The sequence below is a fragment of the Palaemon carinicauda genome, chromosome 19, assembly GCF_036898095.1.
Source record: "Palaemon carinicauda isolate YSFRI2023 chromosome 19, ASM3689809v2, whole genome shotgun sequence".
NCBI classification, from domain to species: domain Eukaryota; kingdom Metazoa; phylum Arthropoda; class Malacostraca; order Decapoda; family Palaemonidae; genus Palaemon; species Palaemon carinicauda.
In genome coordinates this window covers 13,314,917-13,340,918 of record NC_090743.1, presented here as the reverse complement: position 1 = coordinate 13,340,918, position 26,002 = coordinate 13,314,917, and the positions used below count along the sequence as shown (strand labels likewise).

General features: G+C 41.7%; 1 protein-coding gene across 3 annotated transcripts in view; it reads right to left on the bottom strand.

Annotated features, from left to right (window-relative positions):
- The window catches only part of lark (RNA-binding protein lark), a 64,135-nt gene that overhangs the window by 37,728 nt on the left and 405 nt on the right, over positions 1 to 26,002 (bottom strand). The window contains exons 1-5 of one of the 3 annotated variants that reach the window (XM_068393171.1): positions 24,928 to 25,033; positions 17,255 to 17,472; positions 11,357 to 11,524; positions 6,650 to 6,961; positions 6,010 to 6,188 (exon numbers count right to left, since the gene is read on the bottom strand). In XM_068393171.1, coding sequence (XP_068249272.1) covers positions 6,010 to 6,188; positions 6,650 to 6,961; positions 11,357 to 11,524; positions 17,255 to 17,461 — 866 coding nt within the window. In that variant the 5' untranslated portion in view covers positions 17,462 to 17,472; positions 24,928 to 25,033. Of the gene's footprint in view, positions 1 to 6,009; positions 6,189 to 6,649; positions 6,962 to 11,356; positions 11,525 to 17,254; positions 17,473 to 24,850; positions 25,034 to 26,002 lie in introns of those variants that run through there. The other 2 variants (XM_068393170.1, XM_068393169.1) reach the window with 2 other exon arrangements.

Sequence of the window (26,002 nt, the reverse complement as noted above, 5' to 3'; positions counted from 1 at the left end):
TCTATGGAGAGCACCGATTAGAGGAGATGCTCGATGGAGGAGCAAAGGTCTTCCGTTGCCTAAGCCGAAGAGTGTGGTTTCCTTAGTTGACAATTTATGAGTGCATGACAAGAATAGCACTCTTGAGAAGAGGAAGAAAATAGACTTCAATTGACTCTCACCACGGAGTATCTAGTCGTAAAGATAGTTCGTAATGGAATCTTCATAGTCGTAGACGTGCCACTAAATGTGACCAGTCCTTTCTGCAAGGCAAGTCTAGCCGACGAGGCTAGACCTAGCTATAGTAGAGTTCCTTAATGGGACAAGTCCGGCTATAAGTCTGCATGGAAGTGGGGAGAAGCCATCTGTTCCTTTCTCAGAGAAAATTGCTCGTAAAAGGGAATCGAACACGAGACAGTAGTCCTCCCCCTGTAAAAGAAGATCAATGCTTGACATCGATCTTCATTCTACTTCTCGACGGAAGACCTCTAAAACAGAGGCAGTAAGAGGCTACTCCTACATAGGGGGTTGGATTCCATAAAATCCAAACCCATGGACAGAATACCCCGAAGGAGAGACCACGTAGGAGCAAGAAAATTTCTCCTGCAGACAGGAAACCTACGAATCACTTATTTCCCCCCCTCTAGCACTTTCCCGAAGGAATATGGTGCCTACTAGGGGATGGAGAGACAGTGTCATTCGAGCTCTAATCATAGTCCTAAGGACATATGGTCCGGAATGTGGCCTCCCCCCTCTTTGGTGACTATAGGAAGCGTCAAATCCAGAAGGACGAGATCTACTCCTTGGGAGAGATTCTTATCAGGCAGTCTTTTAACTAGGCCCATTATTTGCGCAGGTCTTATCGAGGAGCAAGGTAAGGACGATCCCTAGTGCCGCAGGACCTGGGACCCGGCCAGCTCTTCAGAGGTCGCACTCGACTAAGACTGATGCGTCTTGTCGGACCTGTGGAAGTTTCTACAGGGTAATGACATAGTCTACAGATATCAGTTTAGGATATGACCTTCGTGTCATTCCTTCAATTACTCGAATTACAGATCGAGGTAACCGGAAGGAGATGTCTCACAGGAGTAGAGACTTTACAATCAGTTAGTAGGCCCAGGTCTTCAAGACGGGGGCCAATCCTATATAGGAGGCTAACTGGTTGATCAAAAACCTTCCCTCGCATGACAAGGGTTGAAGATTAAGCTCGTCTCACGAGGAGAGACAAAGTAGAAACTTCTAACCGACAAAGATCGGCTGTATCCCGGCATCCTTCGTCTTTCTATGAGATCGGATTTTCCAATCATGAGGAAGAGTTACAAACTGCTTACCATTTCCTACAGGAAATATAAGATACAAGATAGTATCCTTGTAGCTAAAGTCTGGACTTTCATTCCTTGCTGAAAAGACATGTGCCGAATATTTCGAGCTCGTGGAAGGGTTCTCTTATGAAAAAGGAATATATTCCCAACAACTCTAGTCTAAGGGGGAGCACCGGTTACGGGAAACAGTTATCGTCCGACTTTATAAACAAGTCTATTTCATAAAGTGTAGACAGATGTTTCCCCAGAACGGAAGCAGATGGAGGTTGAATGTGTTTCCACTAAGGTCAGTGGGCCTAAGGGCTAACGGCGGTGGAGAGAACACAGATTTTCAATATCCTCTGTTATTCTTGTCAGTCACCCATCTAGGGCTGACTCAAATTGTAGCAAGTAAATTGTTATGGCTGTTGATTAGACAGCATTGAATTCTTTCCCTAAGAGGAAGAGAATAGCGGTAACCTCATGAGACTGTTTTTCCCGCTAGGGGGAGTGGAGAAACAGATTCAAAGAATCTGCCTCCCCTATCAACTCCGAGATACGATTTGCTTCAGAAGACTGCCTAACTAGCGTAGTTCCTATTCAAGCAAAATCGGCCCGTGAGCAGCCCCATCATAAACAGGACAACAGGGTAGACGGTAATGACCAAAGCAGCCCCTGGTTCTGGAGGTAATTTGTTCGCAAACCTTCCTGTAGCATGAACGAAGTGTAAATGAAAAACATGTACATTCAAAGGAGATGAATTCCAGAAAGTGTGCCTTATACAATACATAAACCTGGCCACCTTGAAGCAGAACCCTCTGGTTCCGAAGACGGCAAGAAAGTTTCGGGAACTCAAGAAGCCTTGCTTGTGATACACAAACAAGTGACCAAAAGGGGGAGGGCAAAGAGCCTTGCGCTAGTGAATTATCCCTGTCGCCTGATAAAGGGAGTATTCTCAAGTTCCCAGAAGGAAAAAACCGTAATTCCATCAACTCTACAGGATCTAAGTAGTGTAAGCCCAAGAGTGACGAGACACGATCTATGCCGTCTAGGAGAGAGTGCTCTCTTGAGCAGCTCCCTCTCAGGAAGTTGCTGGCGAACTAGAAGCCTAGAATAGAGCAGGCTTATAGTGATCACTAGACTGACTAGTGAATGTCCAGCAACACAAAGGACAGCAGGCGAAAACAACACGCTACCGTCGTGTAGGAAAACGAATGACTAGCTGTTGAACATAAAAACAGCGAACAGTGCTTTTGATGAGCAACCGTGATAGTCTACCCGTTGAAAAATGGCAATTGGTAGCTGACAAATCAGGGATCTGGATAATCCAAGATCTACCGAATTGGTCAGGATCGTTTCGCTCAAGATTGTGCTCATGATCATGATAGCCTCGTTTTGGGTCTTGGAAAGCCTCGTGTGAGCTCGTGAGAGTCCACCCTACCAATGACACGGATAGTGTTACAAAGGAGCTGCTCGAGAACGTTATGTGAGCGTCTCCCATCTCCGAGGTGGGCGCCTCGCATAAGAACGTGAACATCTTGCACGAGAGCGAGAGCGTCTTGTTTCGAGCATGAGCCTCGCATGAAAGCTTCCTGCTCACAAGTGTGATCATCTCACACAAGAGCATGAGCTTCTCATATGAGAGCGTTAGCGGCTCGCATAAGAGCGCAAACATTCTGCATGAGTCTCGCTCGAGAGCGTAAGCGTCTCGCACAAAAGTGGGAGCGCCTATCTTGAGAGCGTGAGCGTTTCACACAAAAGCGAGAGCATCTCACTCGAGAGCGTAAGCGTCTCGCACAAAAGTGGGAGCGCCTATCTTGAGAGCGTGAGCGTTTCACACAAAAGCGAGAGCATCTCACTCGAGAGCGTCTAGTGCAAACGCACGAGCGTTTTGCTTGTGAGTGTGCGCATCTAGTTCATGATTGTGAGCTTATGCCTCTCGATATGAGCTTCTAGCTCTTGATCAAGTGTGTCTAGCCTGGTATACAGGCTTGTAGCTCGTGATCGTGAGCGTCTCTCGTTCGTGATCACGAGAGTGTAGCTTGCGATCTTACCACAAAACGCTTGCAATCATGATCACATGAGTCTTGCTCATGACTGTGAGAGTGTATTTCATAATGGAGACCTTCGTGACTGCAATCGCAGTCACAAGCGTCTCGCTCGAGAGCGTGTAACTCACAGGCGTGAACATGTAACTCACGACCGCGAGCATCTCTCACGTGATCACAAGTGTCTAGCTCGTGAGTGTAGCGCTTGAGTAAGTAACTCACGCTCGTGAGCATCCTCGCTCAAGGCCAAAAGAGCGTGTAACTCTCGCTCGTGAGAATCTTGCTCGCGATCATGCAAGCTTTTTTAGGAGTTGAAGAGTCTAGCTTCACAATCACGTTCACGAGCGTCGCGCTCTTGACCATGCGTGTGTAATTCCCGCTTGTGACCATGAGCATGCAATTCACGCTCATGAATGTGAATGTAAGTGTGACCGTGGGCGTCTCGCTCGCAATCACTTGAACGTTCTCAAAAGGTGTAGACACTGACATCATAATCATGGTCACGAGTGTCATGCTCGCGACTGTGAAAATCACTCTTATGAGCGTGAGCACGCTTGTGAGCATGAGTGCGCTCATGAGCGTTAGCGCGCTCACGATCACAAGAGACTAGCTCGTGATCGCAAGTGTCCTCAAAGATAAATCGACTAGACACACAAATGTGGTCACAAGCGTCGCGCGTGACCGAAAATGTAACTCACGATCGTGAGCGTGAACGCAATCTTGAGCGTCCCGCTCGTGAACGTGAGCGCGATCGAGAGTGTCTCACTCGTCAGGGTGAGCTTGATCGTGCGTTCTCAAAGGTTGAGGAAAGACTATTGTCGCAATCGAGGTCTTTATCTCGCTTGCAATTATGAGCATGTAACTCACGATCATGAGCGTGAGTGCTAACTTGAGCGCCTGGTTCACAATCACAAGCGTCTAGCTCATGACCATAAAATGCTTGTGATCGAGACCGTGAGTGTATAACTTACGATCTTGAGCATGAGCATAAACATGCGCAAAAATTGTGTAAAGAATCTTCCTCGGAAGGGGAATATCTTGCACTTAGAGGCGAACCTCCGAGCAGCACTCTGTTTCCTTACAATGACTTCTATCTCAAAGAAAGATTAACAAAGTGTTGCTAAAGAAAAAAGCCAAGGCTCAATTCTGAGTTGTCCCCAAAGGAATTTCCCTAACTTGAATCCTGCCGGAGTAATCCCCCGAAGGGGAAACCGAACAGGTATTCTTCTTCGAGAAGAACATCAAGATCACAATAACCTACGATCTTGTGATCATAGCGATCTCTGTGGCAATCAATACTAGTCACAAAAGATGCCCTAATTGGAGTCTAACAGCTGATTGTCGCGAACGACAACCTGATCAACCAGGAAGACGAGGTGATGAGTCTTGCTCCTGCGATCGCTGAACCGAATAAATTCTGAACTCATCATTGGACTGTCACGAACGACATCCTGACCGACCAGGAAGACGAAATGATGAGTCTCGCCCCTGCGATCATTGAACAGAATAAAATTCTGATCACATCATTGGAATATCGCAAACAACATCCTGACCGACCAGGAAGACGAGATGATGAGTCTTGTCCCTGCGATCGTTGAGGAGAAGGAAGACAAGGTGATGAGTGTTGTCCCTCCGATCATTTAGGAGAAGGAAGATCCGTCGATTCGGCGATTGTCGAACAAGCCGTTGGTTGACGATCATCCTTGATCTCGCAATCCTCAACAAGCGGAAGCTGCATACGCGCTGGAATATTGCCTGCAGAAGTCGAAGGAAGGGCGAATGGGAGTACAGTAGACCTAGTCGACAGCTAAGACGTCAGCCGCAGCCACAGCCACCGACTTCACACCCGATGTCATTATGAAGCGTTGAAGAATAAATATAGGATTCAATGTTCCTCCCGTCCGAGGGGGAAAATAAACCCAGCTCGCGAATGGAAAAGGAAACCCCCAAGAGGAGTCGTCAGCGCAGAGGAATCCTTCTGATAACTCGCAGAACGAACATAGACATCTAAAACCGCCACATTACCCTGTAATGGTGAGTCGTGTAGAAACACAAGTCATATCTGTAAAGAAAAGAATGAGCGTAAAGCAATAGAGCTAAATAGTTGAACCTTGAAGGGAGAGAAAGGAGACGTCCGTTCTCTACCAGCCAAAAGTAAAAAGTGATGTGGTTCACTGAACCGTGAGTAGATATAGGTGGCTGGGTAGCCCCCAGTCACCACCAACTACCTACCCACTGTAGTGGTTAGGTAGGGTTGCCACCTCGCACTTAAAATCTAATAGCTGCCTTCCAGCTACTGCTAGAAGTAATATCCAATAAATAGCAGAAGGTTTGTTAGAATGGGAACAAACTACTGTTACGCTACATTTCAGATGAAAATGTTGATAAGATGGTGTGGCAATTTCTAATTGTATTTAAGTCTTGAGCCCTTGGGGTAATTTTTCTGCTAACAACCTAGTTTATTTTTAGCTACTGGCATTTGACACCTTTTAGCTCCGACTTTCATATCCGGTTTACATTTGACTGATAAATCGCTCCTCCTCAACAAGGAGAGGACGAGTAGAATTTACCAAAAAACTTGTAATCTTACTAAATATAGAAACTGGAAAATGACTGTTTTCTTATTCAGAGTTGTTTACTTGTATAAATTACAAAATGAAAAAGTTTCACTTAATACCAACCTTGGTGGAGGAGATCGACGACCATACCGAAGATAGTCTGGGTGAGGTGGCGGCAATGGTGGGAGACGGCGATCATATAAATCATCAAGCATTGGTGGAGGAGGGGGTGGGTGTTCTCCATATCTTCTTTCATACACTTCAAAGTATCTGTCGTATCTATCGTATGAATCGAAATCCTCCTGCAAATTAATACAAACAGAATAATCAGATACAAGAAAATTATTTAGATTTTTTCAAAATACAGCAGCACCTCACTGATCTCTATTACATACTATATTCAGTTTGGTGGTTGCTTATGTTGCCTACCATCTGAAAAATTTTTGAAATTCAGTGAAAGATGCTGATTGCAATGTGGTTCACACTAAAGATTATACCGAATTACTGTAAGCTGACAAATATTTTAAGATTCAAGATCATATTACATTATGCAATAGGTTTCTTGATATGTATCAAGTTTTGTTTATGTATCATAATGTTAGACTTTTGAAGCACCTGAGAAAATGAAGACTGAATTTTCTGAACTTTTACTCTGCATCCTAATTATTTCTGTTACTACCATACATATCTTAAAAAGTGCTGTACAGAATATAAGATAAAACTACCAAGATTTCAACTGAATTTGTTAGACATGAACACTCACCCTAAACCGTAGCAAACGTTCTCGTGCATAACTTGGTGGTGGTGGCGGGGGATACGGGTCATATCGGCTACTGAAACTTCTCCCACTACCTCTTTCCCGCTCAGGGTATCTGGAGCCCATGCGTCCGTCTCTTGGACATTCTTTTGACCAGTGTCCCCCAGAACCACAACGGTAGCACATGTCAGGGTTTCCCATACCAGCTTGTTGCCTAACACGTGATGTTGACTCTTGAACTCTTAGACGTAGACCATGTAATTCATACCCATCTAATTCTCGGATGGCTCTTTGAGCTCTAGCTTCATCACCCATGTGCTGAAAAGCAATAAAAACTTTGAAACCTCGAGTGATTAAGACATGCTTATTTGAAATTAGTTTACAAATAAGAAATGAAACATTAATAGTAAAATATTCTTATTGTATTTATACTTGTACAGTAGTCATAAATATAAGTAAGTGGGATCTAGTCTACATTTCTTACATCACACCTCTCGTTTGAAAAAAATTACTTTGTTTTCCAAAAAAAAAAAAAAAAAAAAAGTGGTACATTTCACTTAATATTTCCCCATTACCAAAAGAACCTAGTTCACAATATATAGTACACTCCATTTCCTTTTTACATTCAAGGTTTATTGCTAGGATGTATCCATTCCCTATTTAGATGACGGTAAACTGGCAAGTAAGGATCACGAGCTGATGAACAGCAAGCTAGCAAATGGTGAGCGGCTGAACGGGTAGTGACGAACATGAACTGGCGAACAGCGATCATAAGCTGGTAATGGCAATCACGAGTTGGTGAACAATGAGCACGAGCTGGCGAACGGCGATCACGAACTGGTGAACGGCTATCACGAGCTGGCGAACGGCTATCACGAACTAGCGAACAGCAATCACGAGCTGGCGAACGGCGATCACAAGCTGGCAAACGGCGATAACGAACTGGTGAACGGCTATCACGAGCTGGCGAATAGCAATCACGAGCTGGCGAACGGTGATCACGAGCTGGCGAACGGGTGTGACGAGTCTTGCCGGGCTCAACTAGTCTGCTAGAAGCTAAGAGTCTTGCTGGAAAGACATGTCTTTTAAACGAGACAAGACTTGGGCAAGACGAGTCTGCTCGGCGACAAGGTTTGCCTCCTTAGAGGAAGGGCGGGGAATTGATGAATGCAATTCCCACTGGAGGAATTCCCAGAAAGTGAGACCAATCAGGTGAAGAAAATCTCTCCCACAGACAGGAAAGGCGACCATCTGCTGCTGCAGTCGGCAATCCTCCCCGCAAGCAAGAAGACACCTGAACAGTACCTGGTGGAGGGATTCCCCTTGGAAGGAAAGTTCAAACACCTAGAGGAGAACCTCCAGGCAGCACTCTCTGATTCCCCTCAACGAGCCCTAGCTCAAATTTAAGGTTGACATGGAGTGTTGCCTAAGGAAAGAAGCCAAAACTTGTTATCTGGGTTCCCACGAAGAACTCCGAGGAGATCTAATCAGCAACTGCTCCAGAGAGGCCCGATTCCGTATACAGGGAAAGCAGTCGTCAGCACGATGGTCAGGAAACTGGCACAGGTGAAGACGGCGGAGACTGGGCAGGAACAGCAACTTCCCCAGGAACATGAACATAGAACATCCGATTCCTTACGTCGGCTGACTTGAGTAGACTGTCCGCCATTTTTTTTCTAAGATGCAAAATACATAATTTCTATATATGTTTTAGATATATATAACACCTTCACCATATAAAAATTTCAAGTCATTTGATCAAAAACTCTGATTTATTGGCAAATATGATTAAAAAAAAATATGGGTAAATTTTTCCCCACTAATATGACACTAATTGTATTAAAACTTATACCAGAAAAAACTATTTATAAACCGAACAATTCCGTGAGATGGAATTTGGATTTTCTTTTTGTTATTTTTATGAATTTCTATTTTTTCCCCTCGTCTAGATGCAAAATAATCGTGGAAAAAAAGTAAAAAGAAAATTAAAATTCAGTCTCATAAAATTGTGGGAATTTTATTCCTCTTTTCAATGACATCTTTCTCTCTAAAATCAAACAACAAATTAGTGAGAAAAATGTACCCAAGAGTGAATAAATATGTTTTTGAGTTATGAGCTCCCAAGATTTGCAACAAATTTTTGCTTCTTTTCTTAAAGAAATCAAGATAACATTAGTATGATAACCTTACTTTGTACTTTTATTGTTTATTCCTACATAAACGCATCCTAAACGAGGTATTAAAACCCTAAGTTTACAATTACACTTGGCGTAAGGGTGTCATGAGTTGCCAGCGGTCTCTCGTTGTTACCATTGCTTTGGTTAGCATGTTTCAGCTTTGTACTCTTATTCATGTTTCCCAATCTTCTTGGTTCTTTTTCCTTGCTCTCTGCTTACTTTTTGTTCTTTCTATGACCTTAGGTAACATTGGGCTTGCTATAAAGTTCCCGAGGCCATTGTGAAAACACAATGTGCATACAAACTGCAAGCAAACAAACACATGCATCATAACTTCTATACATCTTTGGAAACTCTGGCTGCTGTTCTTGTAGCTGGTAGTTTTCATTCACCTACCCTCTACCAATGCCTTCCATTTCTGCCAGACATACGAGATTTCAAAATATAAGTGAAAAAATCACTTATATATATACAAAAATAAACACTCAAAGATGATTCTGTCAAACTCAGTCATGCAGACGATGCAGTAAGGATGACGTCATCATTTAAAGACTGTTATCTTCATTATTTGTAAAAAATTAAATTGGCTGAAACTTCTGGAGAGCATATACGATATGTTTTTTACATACATAGAAGCAATAAAACGATTTTCGATTTCTGAAAGTTGGTATGTCAAAGCACCTTGGCGGACGGTCCCCTTAACCAAACGAAGAAGTAGGGCATTGCTAGCGCTGAGGAAAAACAAAAAAGAATGAAAGGGAAAAAAACACCACTCGGGAGGACAACCTAACCCACGGATGGGAAAGGTGTCCCCCAAGAAGTACAGGAACATGCTCAAAACTGTCATCACCAAACAAAGGAGTGTGGTGTGGTTAGTGCTATATAAAAGCTTTGAAAAAAAAAAAATTATTCAAACAAATTAATTAGCTGACGAAAGACCTCTAAAATACTTTCAACACCGCCTCACCACCATTTTAGTCCCATATGAAACAAGATGTGTTACCTTTCCGTCCAATTGCTGGCCTTCATTCTAGAATCGGAGGTAAATATTTTACTAACTGTTGTTGTGTTAAGTAAAAATTGTCAAATGTGTCAAGCCCCACAGCCATTGCTGTCCTCATAACAATAAATGTAAGTGCTAAGTAAAAAGTACACCCTTGAGAATTAATGTACCTTCCACCAGGCTATTTAATTTTGCTTAAGTAAATAATTATTCTTTTATGATGCATATGACGATGATGTTATTAAAGTATTTCTGTTTTCATGACGTATAACGTATCTTTTTCATCATCTATTATGCATATCTTTTTCATTATGTATTATGTTCCTTCTAGGAGAGGAACACTCCAAAATCAAACCATTGTTCTGTAGTCTTGGGTAGTGTCATAGCCTCTGTACCATGGTCTTCCACTGTCTTGGGTTAGAGTTCTCTTGCTTGAGGGTACACTTGGGCACACTATTCTATCTAATTTCTCTTTCTCTTGTTTTGTTAAAGTTTTTATATTTTATATAGGAAATATTTATTTTAATATTACTATTCTTAGAATATTTTATTTTCCCTTGTTTCCTTTCCTCACTGGGCTATTTTCCCTGTTGGGGCCCCTGGGCTTATAGCATCCTGCTTATCCAACTAGGGTTGTAGCTTACAATTAATAATAATAATATTCCATTTCTAGCTTAAAAGTAACAGTGGGAAGGGTGTCAGTATAGAGTTTAAGCATAAGAATTTCTTATATATTAAAGCGAATTCCATAGATAAGCATGACATAAATTAGTTCTGAAAAATATGCCTTTTGAACTTGTTATTTAACAACCTCTTTAAGTAATAAATGAACTTTGTAGGTACAGGGGGTCCAGTGTCTGGATCTCATTATCAAGAGGTTGACAGATTTACAGTCAGGCCTCACTCTTCGCGAGAGTTATGTTACAGACACAGATGCGAAAAGGGAATTTTGCAAATAAATGTTTTGAGAGAGAGAGAGAGAGAGAGAGAGAGAGAGAGAGAGAGAGAGAGAGAGAGAGAGAGAGAATGAGAATGAGAATCAGCTGTTGTAATCGAATGCCGTGTTTTTGTTTCTTGTACCACCTCAAGTGAGAAATTGATCACCACAACTAACATTAGTCATGTTAATTTCATTCATAAACCCAAGTTGCCATTTGTGAACTAAGATTTTATTTCTTACACACACACACACACACACAGAGAGAGAGAGAGAGAGAGAGAGAGAGAGAGAGATTGATTTGAGGCATCAAATTCTCTGTTTGTGTGTGTGTGTGTGTGTGTGTGTACATGACTAATGTTAGTTGTGGTGATCAATTTTGGTACTAAAAAGATTCATTTAGCTTATGTTATTCTACTAAAACTTAAATGAGCATCACAAAGCCAAGGGTACCAAAAAGATTCACTAAACTAGTAATATCATTTTACCATCATGCTACATTTAGTGTTTGTAGGCTAATGATGAAAATGAACTACAGCCTCCATAAAAAACAATTAAAATGTTTCTTTTAACAGACATAAAGGGAAATAACTTACCACAAAAGCATAATTAGTAAGGATATCAGCTTCTACAACTTCACCGTAAGTTTCAAACAAATTTCGAAGCTCATCCAATTTTGTATCCTTATGAAGATTACCGACAAATATTTTCGTCTTCTGGTTTCCTCCTTTCCTAGCACCAGTGGAGGCTTCTACAACCATTGCCTAGGGAAAGAAAACAAGTATTTTATATAACAAAACTACCCTTAATTTAGTGCTTAGTTTAAGGGATGTACTGATACTTCTTAGGTCCGCAAATTATATTTTGATCTCACAAATTCTTTGGATAGTTTGATGTCCAAGTAAAAATGTCCTATACTGCAACATCAATGCCCCCCCCCCCCCAAAAAAAAAAGTTAAAGTACATAGGGCCTTTCTTGAGCAGCTGTTATGGTCTTGTCAACATCAAGTTTCAAGTTATCATTACTTGAACAATATTACATGTGCTATATTTTTTTTTAATACAGATAACTGCAATATAAAACACAGATGTACAGATGGACACAGGAATTTCTGGTACACTCCACTGAGCAAGTGCACCCAGCCAAATCCCTATGGCATGGTGAGTTCCTGTGCTTAGTTCAGCCCACCACCTCTGCCAGCTCTATCTACACTATCTTTTTGGATACTCGCCACAAAATAAGTGTGTGACAGGGTGCAATTATTCGGAGCAAGGAGTATTCGAGACTCCTGTGTCCAACTGTAACAATAATTCATCATAGTAAGATATCCAATTTACTTTTAATAAACATGATAAAAAATGTGAAAATCTTACATGGATATACATATACTGTATTGGCTAAAGTATGCAAAAATAATAAATGATTGTTTATGTTTCCCAGAGCCAAATTTTTTGGAGAAATTGTCTTTAATACTGACCAATTTTTGTCATTCGTTTGAATTTTTATGACAAAGATCGGTCAATATAAAACAAAAATTCTAGGAAAAGACATGGAATTTTATAGCCTACATTATGTCCATTTGCTATTAGCAAAACAGAAAATTTACATATAAAAATAGTGTCCTTAAAAGTAAGAGATAAAAGTAGACATAAAAAAATTAAAATGTTTAGTAAATTTTACAAGTATAGTACATCTTTTTGGGTATAAAACTATCTTTCAAATGACTATTTAAATGAAAGATAAATTGGTCAAGAAACAAAAAGGTAGGTAAAGTTTGAAGTAACCCCAAAATATGACAAATTCGTAGATAATTTGTATTTTTCCTAACTATACAAACCTTAGCTATTTAATAGGGGTACAGTATTACTTTCGCCATAGCTGAAATGATGAGCCATTAATTTTTAACGAGGGTTTACTACCCACACCGCTAGTTAGCGGGGATAGGGGAGGGTAGCTTGCTACCCATCCCCCTCTCACACACCTATGCTTGAGCTCACTTTGCTTGGAGGTAGGACTTCAAGGGGGATAGGGCTGGCGGGCAAGTTTGGTTAAATAGCTAAGGTTTGTATAGTTAGGAAAAATACAAATTATCTACGAATGTCATTTGTTCCGTAATTGCAATACAAACCACGCTATTTAATAGGGGTGACTCACCCATTAGGAAGGGTGGACATCCCAGCCAGTCTGGCTTTTGGCTTGCCCGGGAACTCCTTAGCTAACACAAGAAATAAGGAGTCCCTGTACCTCACTAAAACCTTGTTATGCAAGGTCTGCGGCCTACGCAAGCTGTGTGTGAAGGTATGAAGAAGTATGACTCGTCCTAGAAAGTTGTTCTGAAGTTCTTTAGATGGAAACTTGTAAACTAGGACTTTCCCAATACCACCTCGTCAGGGTATGGGGACGTAACAGTATTAATATTAATACTAGGAACACAAGGGAGCATGGTTTACCTTCAGTGGTTTGAGGTCAGCTATGCAGAGAACCCAGGATGCTGCTTTCCCCAAGGGAGGGGATGATGAAGAAAAGAATAAGGGCCATTCAAACCTTTTCATTCATGCAGACTAAAACCGGGTAACAATGCCCTCAACCTTCTGCTACTTGTCCAATAAGGAGCTTGAGGTTTTAAACCAACTGTTGTGCAGCCACCGCAGGACCGATAGAGAAAGTGTCGAGTCTCCTGTGGGTCACATCTTGCAGGTAGTGGGATGTGAACGTGGTTTGCCGTTTCCACACCCCAGCTTGAAGAACCTGCGTCACTGAAAAATTTCTTTTGAGAGCCAGGGACGTAGCTATGCCCCTGACATGTGCTCTGGGGCGATGTGACGGAGGAGGGTCTGGATTCAGTGCCAGGTCAATGACCCTGCAAATCCATGCAAAGATGGTGCTCTTGGTGACCCTCCTCTTAGTCCTGCCTTTGCTGACGAATAGTGCTGGCACACGAGGACCGGCTGCGGCTGTTCCTTTGAGGTATAGCCTCAAGCTCCTTACTGGGCATAGTAAGAGAAGGTCTGGGTCATCTGTTACAGTACGGAGACTAGAAATTCGGAAGGAGTTGAATCGAGATCCGCTACTCCCGGGTTCCGAGTCTTAGCAATAAACTCAGGGACGAAGCTGAACGTTACCTCCCCCCATCCCCTTGAATGGGCGATGTCATACGAGAGACCATGAAGTTCGCTGACTCACTTGGCCGAGGCCAAAGCTAGTAGGAACACCGTCTTCCAGGTTAGGTGGCGATCTGATGCCTGGCGTAATGGTTAATAGGGAGGTCTCTTAAGAGACCTGAGTACTCGAACCACGTTCCATGGGGGAGGTCTCACATCCGATTGAGGGCAGGTAAGTTCATAACTCTGTATGAGTAGAGAAAGTTCTAGCAATGAAGAAATGTCCATTCCTTTCAGCCTGAAGGCGAGGCTTAAGGCTGAGCGATAGCCTTCCACTGCCGAGACTGATATGCGCATTTCTTCATGCAAATACACGAGAAACTGTTATGGCTGGAATAGTGGCATCGAGTGGAGAGATACCCCTTCCACGACACCAACCACAGAAGACTTTCCACTTTGCCTGGTAGACTGCTGCTGATGACTTTCGCAGGTGTCCAGACATCCTGATTGCAACTTGTTGCAAAAATCCTCTCTCAGAGAGATGCTGGATAGTCTCCAGGCGTGAAGTCGTAGTGAAGCTACGGCTTTGTGGAAGATGTTGGCGTGTGGTTGTTCGAGTAGATTGTGTCGTGGAGGGAGTTCTATTGGCGGCTCCGTTAGGAGTTGCACAAGGTCCGGGTACCACTCTGCGTGATGCCATAGCGGAGCTACGAGGGTCATTGAAATATTGACTGATGTTCTGGTCTTGTTGAGTACCCTTCTCATCAGACAGAACGGGGAAAGGCGTAAACGTCGATGTTGTCCCACCGTTGTTGGAAAGCATCTTGCCAGACAGCCTTGGGGTCTGGGACTGGGGAACAGTACAGCGGGACCCTGAAGTTCAGGGCCGTTGCGAAGAGGTCCACAGTCGGAGAACCCCACAAAGTCAGGACTTTGTTGGCTACTAAATGATCCAAAGACCACTCGGTACTCACTATCTGAGATGCTCTGCTCAGGTTATTGGCAAGCACATTCCTCTTGCCCGGAATGAAGCGTGCCGATAGTGGTATCGAGTGGATTTCGGCCCATCTCAGTATTTCTACTGCTAGATGAGATAGTTGCTGTGAAAAAGTACCTCCTTGTTTGTTGATGTAGGCCAATACTGTGGTGTTGTCGCTCATCACCGTGACTTGCCTGGAACTGTTGAAGGGCTAGAAAGACGGCCTTCATCCCTAAGAGATTTATGTGAAGGTACTTTTCTGACTCTGACCAGAGGCCTGAGGTCGTGTGGTGTAGCACGTGGGGCTCCCACCCTTTTTTTGAAGCGTCCGAAAACAGCATCAAATCCAGGGGAGGACAAGAAGATCCGCTCCTTTTCGTAGATTCTAGTCTGGCCCCCACCACTGGAGATCCGTCAGTTCCGCAGGTCCCATGGGGATCTGGATGTCTGGGGAGTCGTGAGCTTGATTCCACCAGGACTTGAGACGCCACTGGAGGGATCTCATCCTGAGACGACCATTGGGAACTAGACGGGCCAGCGATGAAAGGTGACCGAGGAGACGTAACCACGATTGGGTTGGAAGTTCTTCTCGTCTGAGAAAAGGTCTTGTGACCTTCCTCAGCCTTGCTATCCTGTTGTTTGATGGGCAGGCTTTGTGGAGAGTGTGTCTATAATCCAATGAACTGCTCTCTTGCGGAGGTAACGCTGGGTCTGCCAATCCGTTGAGGGACCTCCTGTAGGCTAGAACCTGCCAAAAGGCATGTTCCGACTCTCTCTGCTCCACTTCGATAGGACTAACGGGAAGGTTGTCATCCACCCAAGAGACTGAATCAAGGGATGGGTCGTGGTCGTTGCAATGGCTGGATGTCCTGAACACCCTCTGAGGAGAGGCCGATAACAGAAGCGAAGGTTGGGAATCAAAACAGTCAGGTTGGGCAGGTTCCTCTAAAGAGGAAGACTGCGGAAGCGATGAAGTGAAGTGGCGTCTCTTTGCCGAGGGAGCAGAAGCACCCTGAAGGCAGAGAGGACGGACACGGCGAGGTCTTCTGCCACCAACACGACGTTGAATGGCGAATGTAGAATCAGCAACTAAACATCAGCAGGCCTCCAAAGAGGAATCTCTATGTGTGCCCCTTCGCTGGAATGGGGAACACTAGCAGGAGAAGTGACTCAGACTTTGCTCCTCCCCCAAAGGATGTTCATCAGGGGAAGAAGCACAGACCTCGGAAGCAGTGGAAGATGATGCAGAAGACGCAGCCACAGGAACCACTGGCAGGCCAGCAGAAGAGTCCTCTGACACCACCACGTTGACTAAGGTCAAGGAGTCAGCGTCTGACGCTGACATATGCTGAAGATCTGCACCCCAGTGCAGGAACCTCAGCAAGGCCCCCTTGGAAGAAGAACCGGGCAAACCCAATAAAGTCCACATCTGTAATAAAGGAGAGAGAGATAAGGCCTCGCTTGGGGGGAGAGCTAGGGCCGCCTTACTAGGGGAGACAGCACCGTCTCTTGAGGACAGAGGTTGACCAGGTGTTAAATGGCCCACGCTACTACTCGTCGGGCCCCTGGAGGAAGCTGTCCTAGGAGGAGCTTCAGAGGAAGGTCGGGAAGTGGAGGAAGAAGCCTCGGGTTCCTTCTGCTTCGAAGGAGAAGAGATCCCACTTAGACTTCTTCTTCCACCTGCGCCCAAACATTTCCCACAGGGAGGCAGACCACTCCCGGCACTCATCACACTTGTTAGTTTCATCGCAGCGTTGACCTCTGTAGACCGCTCAAAGGTTGTGGGAATCTGTTTCCCCAGAGGACATGAACTTGTCGCAGATGCGGCCCTCTAATCTCATCACACACACACGCGCACTAAAACAAAGAAAAGCATAAACAGATTAATGGCAGTAGAGTACAAAATGTAGAGGAAGAATGGTAACAACCGTTCTCCATCTGAGCCAAAAGCAAAGTGGGGCTAAGTCACAGGAGTGTGAGTGAGGGGTGTAGCTAGCTAACCGCCCCCCTGCTCCCCGCTAAATTCTAAGGGCTCGTCCTTTTTTCTTCACCAAAAGTAATACCCCTATAAAAAGCGTTGGTTTGTATTCCACTTACGGAACAAAAATGTGTTACGTATGCTATGATAAAACTTTTTTTTATTTTCATTTACATTTGAGATAGCACATGAATTCCAAGTTTCTTTAATATTCCTAAGCCTCTATAAATAATTACATTACAATATCCAGGGATATTTTTATTTAGACATTAAACTAGTAACCTAAGTTACATAAATATTTCTACAGTACTTTGATCATACAGATGAGCTTATTCAGCCTTAAAGTTCCATATCCAGTTATGCATTAATGATGTCAAATTACATTTACAAGAATGAAAGAAATCTTTTTCATTAAATTCTAAGAAGGTTACTTACTTTTCCATAGAGATTATGACCATTTAGAGCTTGAATAGATGAGCGACCTTCATCTTCTTTTTCCATATGTACAAATCCATAATTTTTTACTACATCAGCTTCAACGACAGTTCCATGCTGTTCAAATAGTTCCCTGAGGTCCGACCCGGATGCTCGGTCACTCAAGTTTCCGACGAATATTTTATATGTGTTTCCCCTTACAGGCATCTTGTTTGTATCTGAAAATATTAAAGGAACAGAACTTTGAGAAGCTGCTTTTAAAATCATACAAATTTTAAATGTTATAATTATGTACAAGTATAGAATTTGAAATTTAACAATGCACTACATCAAAAAAGATCATTCAACATAATCCTATGAAACAGTTTTCTGAGAAATTGCTAATTCAGCACTACTGTATTACGATGACAATCTTAAAATAAAATGTTGATAAAATAACTAATGCTTTTTTCAATTGTACTTACACATTAACTAAATTATTAATCAATCACCATTTCTAAAATGCTTTAACCCCTTCACTATCTTGACATCAAAACATGCTCAGCACTACACACGATGACATCTCAAATACGTCATTTACAAATATAAACGATATGGAAATTAACACTACTTGTATATCCTACAAAAGAGTACAGCACTGGGTCATATATCACTACTCCCCTCCCTGATATTAGCCCCTCCTTTCTTCAGCCAACCAACAAAGTCTTTGGGATTCTAGATTTTATTCCTGATTGTGTATGAACTATTTTAGTACATTTTAATGGTACCATATAAAATCACTCTACTATCTCTAACCAACAGTAACATTCCCTAGCTAAGCCATTACTCAAACCACCCTGACAACACCCTGCTTAGAGATGTAGGGATCTAACCACCAACTGAAATACTTGTAATCCTAGTCTAATCATGATTATGTAAGGGCTATTTTAGTGTATTTTTATGTTGGCATACGTGTTCAAAGCACACAGAAAGCCTTCTTTGAAGTGAAACGTAACCATGTTGTTCTTTCCCCCACCACAGTCCTCCCTCTTTGACTCTCACACACAACGCCACCAAAACAGCAGTAATGCAAGTTCTTGAAAGCTCTGGTCATATTCCGTCACACTTTTATTTCTTGTATCTAAAATCACACCAAATTATCTCCATACTATAAATAATTATCTAAAGTTTCTTAGTTTCCCAATTTCTACATGATTCATTTGCATTTCACATACTCGATATCATATCACTTATCAAATTAGTAACCCTGATAGCTGTAAACATGATGACACAAAAAGTTATATGACAAATCTGGAAGTAATTTGTATTTTTCCTAACGATACAAATCTGGAGCTTTTCATACTTATATTACTTTTGGCAAAGCTTGAAGACGAGCCATAAGAATTTTAGCAAGGGATAACCACCCACACCACTAGTTAGTGGGATGGGTGAGGGGTAGCCGGCTACCCCGCTCACTCACACACCTGGGCTGAGCACCCAATTTGCTTGCAGGCAGGACTTCTTAGGGGATAGGTGCTGGCAGGCCAATCTGTATAAATAGCACCAGGTTTGTATCGTTAGGAAAAAGAAAAATTACTTCCAGATTTGTCATTTGTTCTGTCACTATACAAACCTTCGCTATTTATAGGGATGACTTAACTTTTAGGAGGGTGGAAGTCCTTGCCAACTAGCTTTTGGCATGTGCTCTGCACGACGAGCAGCCTCTGCAAGCTGTGTGCTTGTGATACTAGCAATGTGACTGGTCTAGGTGAGAGTTCTCAGAGTCATAGGAATCTTTGGGAGTACCATACACATTACACAATCCACCTCGCTAGAGGTAATGGGAACGTAGCAAGTATTATTTCTATGCTAGGTTACACAAAGGAAATGGTTTTACCTGCAGATAGGTGAGGTCAGCTGTGCTGAGGACCTGGTGCTGATTCCCCAAGAGAAGGTGAGGAAAGAAAAGGAGCCAGTCATTCTTACTCATTCACCACAGACTAATACAGGTAACCTTAGCCCTCGACCCTCTCCTACTTGTACATCAAGGAGCTTGAGGTGTTTAAACCTCCGAGCTCTCACCTATAGGAGCTCGCGATGGGTCCAAAGTCGTCAGGGTAGACTGCTGCAGAAACGTCTTTTGCTTACGTCCTGGTTAAAGAAGGGGAAACTTTTCGTGACCTCTATTGCTGAGGTCCAGAAGCTCTTGCTGGGGACTTCGAAATGATCTTAAGAGTCCCTCGGCTCCTTACGAGGAGGGAAGTACTCCTCCAGAAGTGAAGGCTTGGAAGCTGTCTCGTTCCTGGAAGGATATTGTTCCTCTCTTAAAGGAGGAATCACATCTGGCTGAGTGAACTTCTTTAGGGGTGGACGGAGCTCTGGAGGAACCCCTTCGATGGGAGATGTGCGGAAAGAGTCCATCAGTGAGACCTCCCTATCCTCCGTGGGGGAGTTGTTTTTAATTTCCTACTTTTACCAGCCAGTTGTACCGGTGTCGAATGTACCAGTAGAAGGGTTTACGACCTATCTGAATCTGATGCATCCCATTTCCTCTTAAGGGAGAAGAAGGGAATCTCTTCCGAAGAGGATCTGGAAATTGCTGACACTTTGGAACTTCGTCTGGGATCAGACGGGTGAGAGGTTCCGGGGAAGTTGGCTGATGTTTCCAGGGGAATCCTCGGTGTACAGGCCATGGATTGCATCTGAGAGAGGACCCCTGTAACGGCCTGACACACTGCCTTGACCAGAGCGACAAACCAAGCAGACTCCTTTCTGCATGACAAGCTGGCCGGAGGATCTTTTGAAAGGCTCGGAGCCCTGGTGCACCTAGCACCAGCATGACAGCTGGACCCTTAAAAGAGCATTGATCCCTCGAGGTGGAGGGATGTTGGAGCTTTGTGGGTTCTCTCTTAAGTAGGAATGGAACCAGTCATCCGAAAAGCAAGGGTTCCTTGGCCACTGGCACCTGGTTATCATACCTGGCTGATGTAGACTCTTCTTGAAGGAGAGGGGATAGTTGACAATGTGCGTCAATCAGCAGAGGGCAAAGGGTGTCGTCCCCACGGCGCTCACGTGGAGGGCGATGGTCTGGAATAGACCTGGAAGGAGAAAGAGTCATATACTCACCTCGTCTTGGCGAGTGATAATCCTTCCCTAGCGATCGGCGCTTGAGTGCCAGCAGGTGACCAGGAGAATCTGTCAGTCTAGGACACCAATGCGGTGGTGAACGACGAGGTGCTGACGAGTGGCGAGAAGTTGGCGAGTACTGGGTAAGCAAACGCCGAGGTGGTGGAGAATGACGAGCTCTGGGAGAGTCCCAAGGCTCAGGCGAGTGACAAGCATGAGCCGGATGGTTGAAAGAATAGTGCTGGCGATCTCAGGAGGGGTGAAGGTCACAAGGTGATGATCACGAATACGAAGGTGATGGTCATGAAGTGACGATGATCCGAAGACAAGTTGTAGTGTATTGCGGACTGTGGCCAGATGTAGCACGCAGACTGCCTAGTGTCCGAATGCCGACTACACTTCAACGTTTCACTACACAAAAAGAGACAGAGGAATACCCAGAAATCTGGGTAAAAGGTAAACAATCAAGGATGAACTGGGCACTGGACACCACCCCTCGATTTTGTACTGGGCAAGGGTACCCAACTAGATCCTTACTTCCCTCTTATCTTCTCGTGCCTTGAGCTTGCTGAATAGACAAGTAGTATGACCATTGATCTAATTCTAGAAAAATCAGCATAAATTATAAATAGCATGTATCTCAGGTTAGATTCTATAAAGGGGACAAAATTATATGATGCTACACTCTTTACATCGATTCCATCTCCGGAATGTAGATCTGGGGTTGCTGAATAACTTCTATCTTATTTCTTTTCCTCTTGTTTTGTGAAATTTTTTTCAGTTTATATAGGAAATATTTATTGAAATGTTACTGTTCTTAAAATATTTCATTTTTGCTTGTTTCCTTTCCTCACTGGGATATTTTCCCAGTTGGAACCCCTGGGCTTATAGCATCCTGCTTTTCCAACTAGGGACGTAGCTTAGCTAGTAATAATAATAATAGATATCTAGCTAAATTTAGTGCATAGTGCAAATTATGGGGCATGAAGTTGAATCCTATCAAAACTCAAAATATGATTGTAAGTAGATCAAGGACAGTGGCTCCTCAACATCCAGATCTAAGCATTGATAATGTTTCTTCAACTCTATATGACTTTTAAAATTCTAGGTGTAATTCTCAACTGAATATTTACCTTTAGGTCACATTAGGTAAGTGTCTTCTTCCATTGCACAAAAAATTAGCTTATTGAGAAAGTCTTCTAAATATTTTCGGTGATGAATCTATTCTGAAGAAGTGCTTTAATTCTTTCATTCTGCTTGTTTCAAGTATTGTTCTCCTAGCCTGGTCTTCAGCTGCTGATTCAAATCTTAATTTGTTAGACAGGAACTTATGGTCTATTAAATTTCTTATTAATGATCTAGATATTATTCTCTGGCATCGTCGTTCACTTAGTTCGTTATGCATATTGCATAGGATTTTTCATAATTTTGATCATCCTTTACAATCACCTCTTCCTGGACAATTCCATCCTATACGTAATACTAGGCATGCAGTTAATTCTAATAGTCAGGCGTTCTCCATCATGAGGCTCAATAATACACAGTTTTCTAGAAGTTTTATTCCAGCTGTGACCAAGTTAGGGAATGATCTTCCTAATTGGGTAAGTGAATCGATTGAACTTCAAAAGTTCAAACTTGCCTCAAATGTTTTTATATAGAGTAGGCTAACATAAGTCTTTTTATAGTTTATACTGTATATGAAATATCTGTTTTTATGTTGTTACTATTTTTAAAATATTTTATTCCAATTGTTCATTATTTCTCATATCCTTTATTTACTTCCTTATTTCCTTTCTTCACTGGGCTATTTTTCCCTGTTGGAGCCCTTGGGCTTATAGCATCTTGCTTTTCCAACTGGGGTTGTAGCTTAGCTGCTAATAATAATAATAATAATAATAATAATAATAATAATAATAATAAAAATAAGCGTGTTTTCAACGAATTTTACATTTATTTCAGTCGTAAATAATCATGTTTTTCCTGTTTGTACCTGACTATAACGACCGGTTCCCACCCGTAGCCATTGGCAAAGGGGGCTCTAATGGGAGTTTGGTTTATTTTTGGTTGAAATAAGTTAAAAAACAACTTAATTTATTGCAGGAAAAACTGTTCTTTCTAGTAAAAATGTTGTCCCAACTGGAACTAGAATTTCACCAAATAAAAAGGGTAATTTTACCATTACTTTTCGATTCCCCAGTAAATTTACCCCACCCAAAAAATTTAGTTCCCACTGGGTAGGCCACATTACTGTGGGTTATATTAAGACATTTCTTAATAATTACTTATTTGAAATGGAAATAAAGGTAATTCTTAAAGAAAATATTAGTTTTTCTATGTAAAACCCCATTTCTTTAAAAATAAAGCTTTTCCCGTTGTTCAATAATAATACCGCTAGCCCTCGTTCACTTCTTTTCGGGAATTTCCATTTTGCTACAAATTAGCACATCATATATTAACCGGAATTTCAAATTGGTAGGGTGGGACTTCTCACCCTTGTACACCACCGGTAGTTAACTACTCCGCTTGCACTACAATCAGCTCTTTATTTAAAATCCAAAGGGTTTAAATATGCAGAGGAAGAAAAGGGTCAGGTGATACCAGAACAAGCTCAATATAGTCACTTTGAAAAAGACTACAAATGGTAACCTAGTTCTAATGGAATAAAAAAATTGATAATTAATATGGGCAATAATTAGTAATTTATATAAAATTAAAGCAGCATTTGTACGAGATTGGGTCAGTTAAAAAATTAATTAGAACCATCTCAAGTTCACTTAACCTAACCTACCCTAATATAGTTTGATAACTGTCCCTATATCATAATCCACATAAGTATTTGTTATAATCAGTTAAAAGGTAGTAGGTTGGCCAGGGCACTAGCCAACCGTTGAGATAGGCTACTACCACTTGAGTTATTGGGTCTTTTGACTGGCCAAACAGTAATACATTAGATCCTTCTCTCTGGTTACGGTTCATTTTCACTTTGCCTACAAACACACACCAAATAGTCTGGCCTATTCTTTGCATATTCTGTCCTCATACATCTGACAACACTGATATTGCCAGACAATTCTTCTTACTACACTGTAATTATTTAGTGGCCACTTTAATCTTTGTAGGGGTAGAAGAGACTTTATGGTAAGCAGCTCTTATAGGAGATAGACACTTCAAATTCAAATCTTTGTTCTCTAATATCGGGTAGTTCACAGTCTCTGTACCATGGCCTTCCACTGTCTTGGGTTAGAGTTCTCTTGCTTTAGAGTACAATCGGGGGAGCCTTTGTATATCAGAAGCCAGTTCCTCCTGTGTGGATTAAAAATGGATATAAACTAACCTAAACTTTTCCCCCTAACCTAACCTACAAGCCGCGTCCTTACCTACTTACCTAATGGGGGGTAGGGGGGGGGGCAACGGCCCCCTGCAACCCCCCTTACATTGCAAGTAGGTCGTAATCATACATACAAGGGGCCGCTATCCTACATACACCCCTGCTAGGGCTCACTATTCTTCCAGTTCTTTTGTTAGTTTTTATATTCTGTATAGGAGATATTTATTTTAATGTTGTTGCTCTTCTCAAAATATTTTCTTTTTCTTAATTTCCTTTCCTCACCAAGCTATTTTCCCTGTTGGAGCCCTCGGGCTTATAGCAACCTGCTTTTCCAACTAGGGTTGTAGCTTAGTAATTAATAATAATAAGTCATGCAAATTGAAAAGAAGGGTGTGTGAAAAATCCTATTTAGAAATGCTATTTCAATCGCCTACCTTTTTCCCTTAAGGATCAACAACATTGCGCATGCAGAAGGTAGCCAGGAAATAGCATGGCATTCACTAGTCGGTATTATTGTAGTTTATTACATGGTAATGTAACCTAGGGAAAAAAAACTCCTTCAATCTACGAAAAGTCCGTTCTCTTCGAAAATGACACTAGTTCCTGTCGGAATAGTTTCAGAAATATATATATATAGGCTGTATATATATATATATATATATATGTATATACTGTATATATATATATATATATATATATATATATATATATATATAATATATATATATATATGGGAACTCGGGGTTTTGTATGGGGAAAACATACTGGGGAAACGGTATATAATGGAAAAACAAGCCTTTTATTCTCTATACATTATTCATTTCCCTAAATATGGTGACATTTTCGCCGTCAATGTATATACTGTACGGCTAATGACAGACAGGTATGGCCTTTGAAAAGCGCCACCCACTAGTTTTAAGTAGCCTAGTCATCAATTAACTGTTAATAAAAAGCATTTATCTTGCTAATTACTATTTTTCTTTATTTAGCGGCACATTTAATGAGAAATATACTTGTGAGGTGTCAATGTATAACTCGACCTTAACAATACGTCACAGGATAAACAAACGCCAGACCAACCAAAACAATATTGACCTTGTCGTATTGGGTGAAACAATATTCGAAAAAGAGACAACAGTATTCACAGATATTTGGGTACATACCATCACCCTAACAGCAAACCAAAAGTGACAATACACTTTTACAAATGGGAAAGATGACGGTGATCAGTAATATTCACCTCTCTTTTAATGCTAGACAAATCTAATATGGCCGACGAACTGCAGACGCTTGCGCATGCTCAGTTTACAGTCTTCTGTCAACTAAAACAAATTCTTCTTCTTCCCTTCCGGGAGTTTTAAAATTCTGGTCAACTTGAGAGAGAGAGAGAGAGAGAGAGAGAGAGAGAGAGAGAGAGAGAGAGAGAGAGAGTCAAAATCAAAGTAAAAAACCTTTATTCCATTATAAAATGGTTATTCTGCTACATAATATATATTATTTACATAAAATTCACAATAATTGGATTGTAAACATCTAGGATATATATACATTCAATTAAAATTTTAAAAATACTGCTTAAGTTTCCTTTTGAATAATACAAAGCTAACTTTTTACATTTTCTTATTTCAAGAGGTAGTTTGAGAGAGAGAGAGAGAGAGAGAGAGAGAGAGAGAGAGAGAGAGAGAGAGAGAGAAATTAGGGAAAGCCATAATCAATAACCTAATTATGGAAATCTTAGAAAAAGTTTACTTTTAATCCCATTTCTCAGGCGTTGACGATTTTAACAATGACACAAATAAAGGTTGAAGAGAATAAAGGGGTGGCTGAGTGTAAATAGAAGGATTGAAATAGAAAAAGGGATCAAAATCAAATATACTATATGGTGTAAGATGTTAGGGAGTAAAAAGACGTTAACAGAGTAATAAAGAATTGGTATTGCAGGAGAGAAAAAATATACTCGAATCAGATATTGTAGTTTGCCTAATTCTTTTGCAAATATTATGATGGGCAATGTTGTCAAGATTATTAAAGGCATTTTTAACAAATTGCAATTAGCCCTACACTTTATTGGAATTGATAGCAGATACAGGCATGCATCACCAGTAAAGAATAGACTTGAGTATGAATAGGTGGCGTTTTTTTTATATGACAATTACATTGGTTGTTAAATGATTAGTTAACGACATGATAAAAGGCCAAGCAAGCATACCCTATGGGAAATGTTTGGAAATAATCTTATCGTATTATGATATTGAAATTGAAGAGGTAGGATATTACAGAAAGCAAGACCTGAAGAGAGAAATTAAAATTACTAC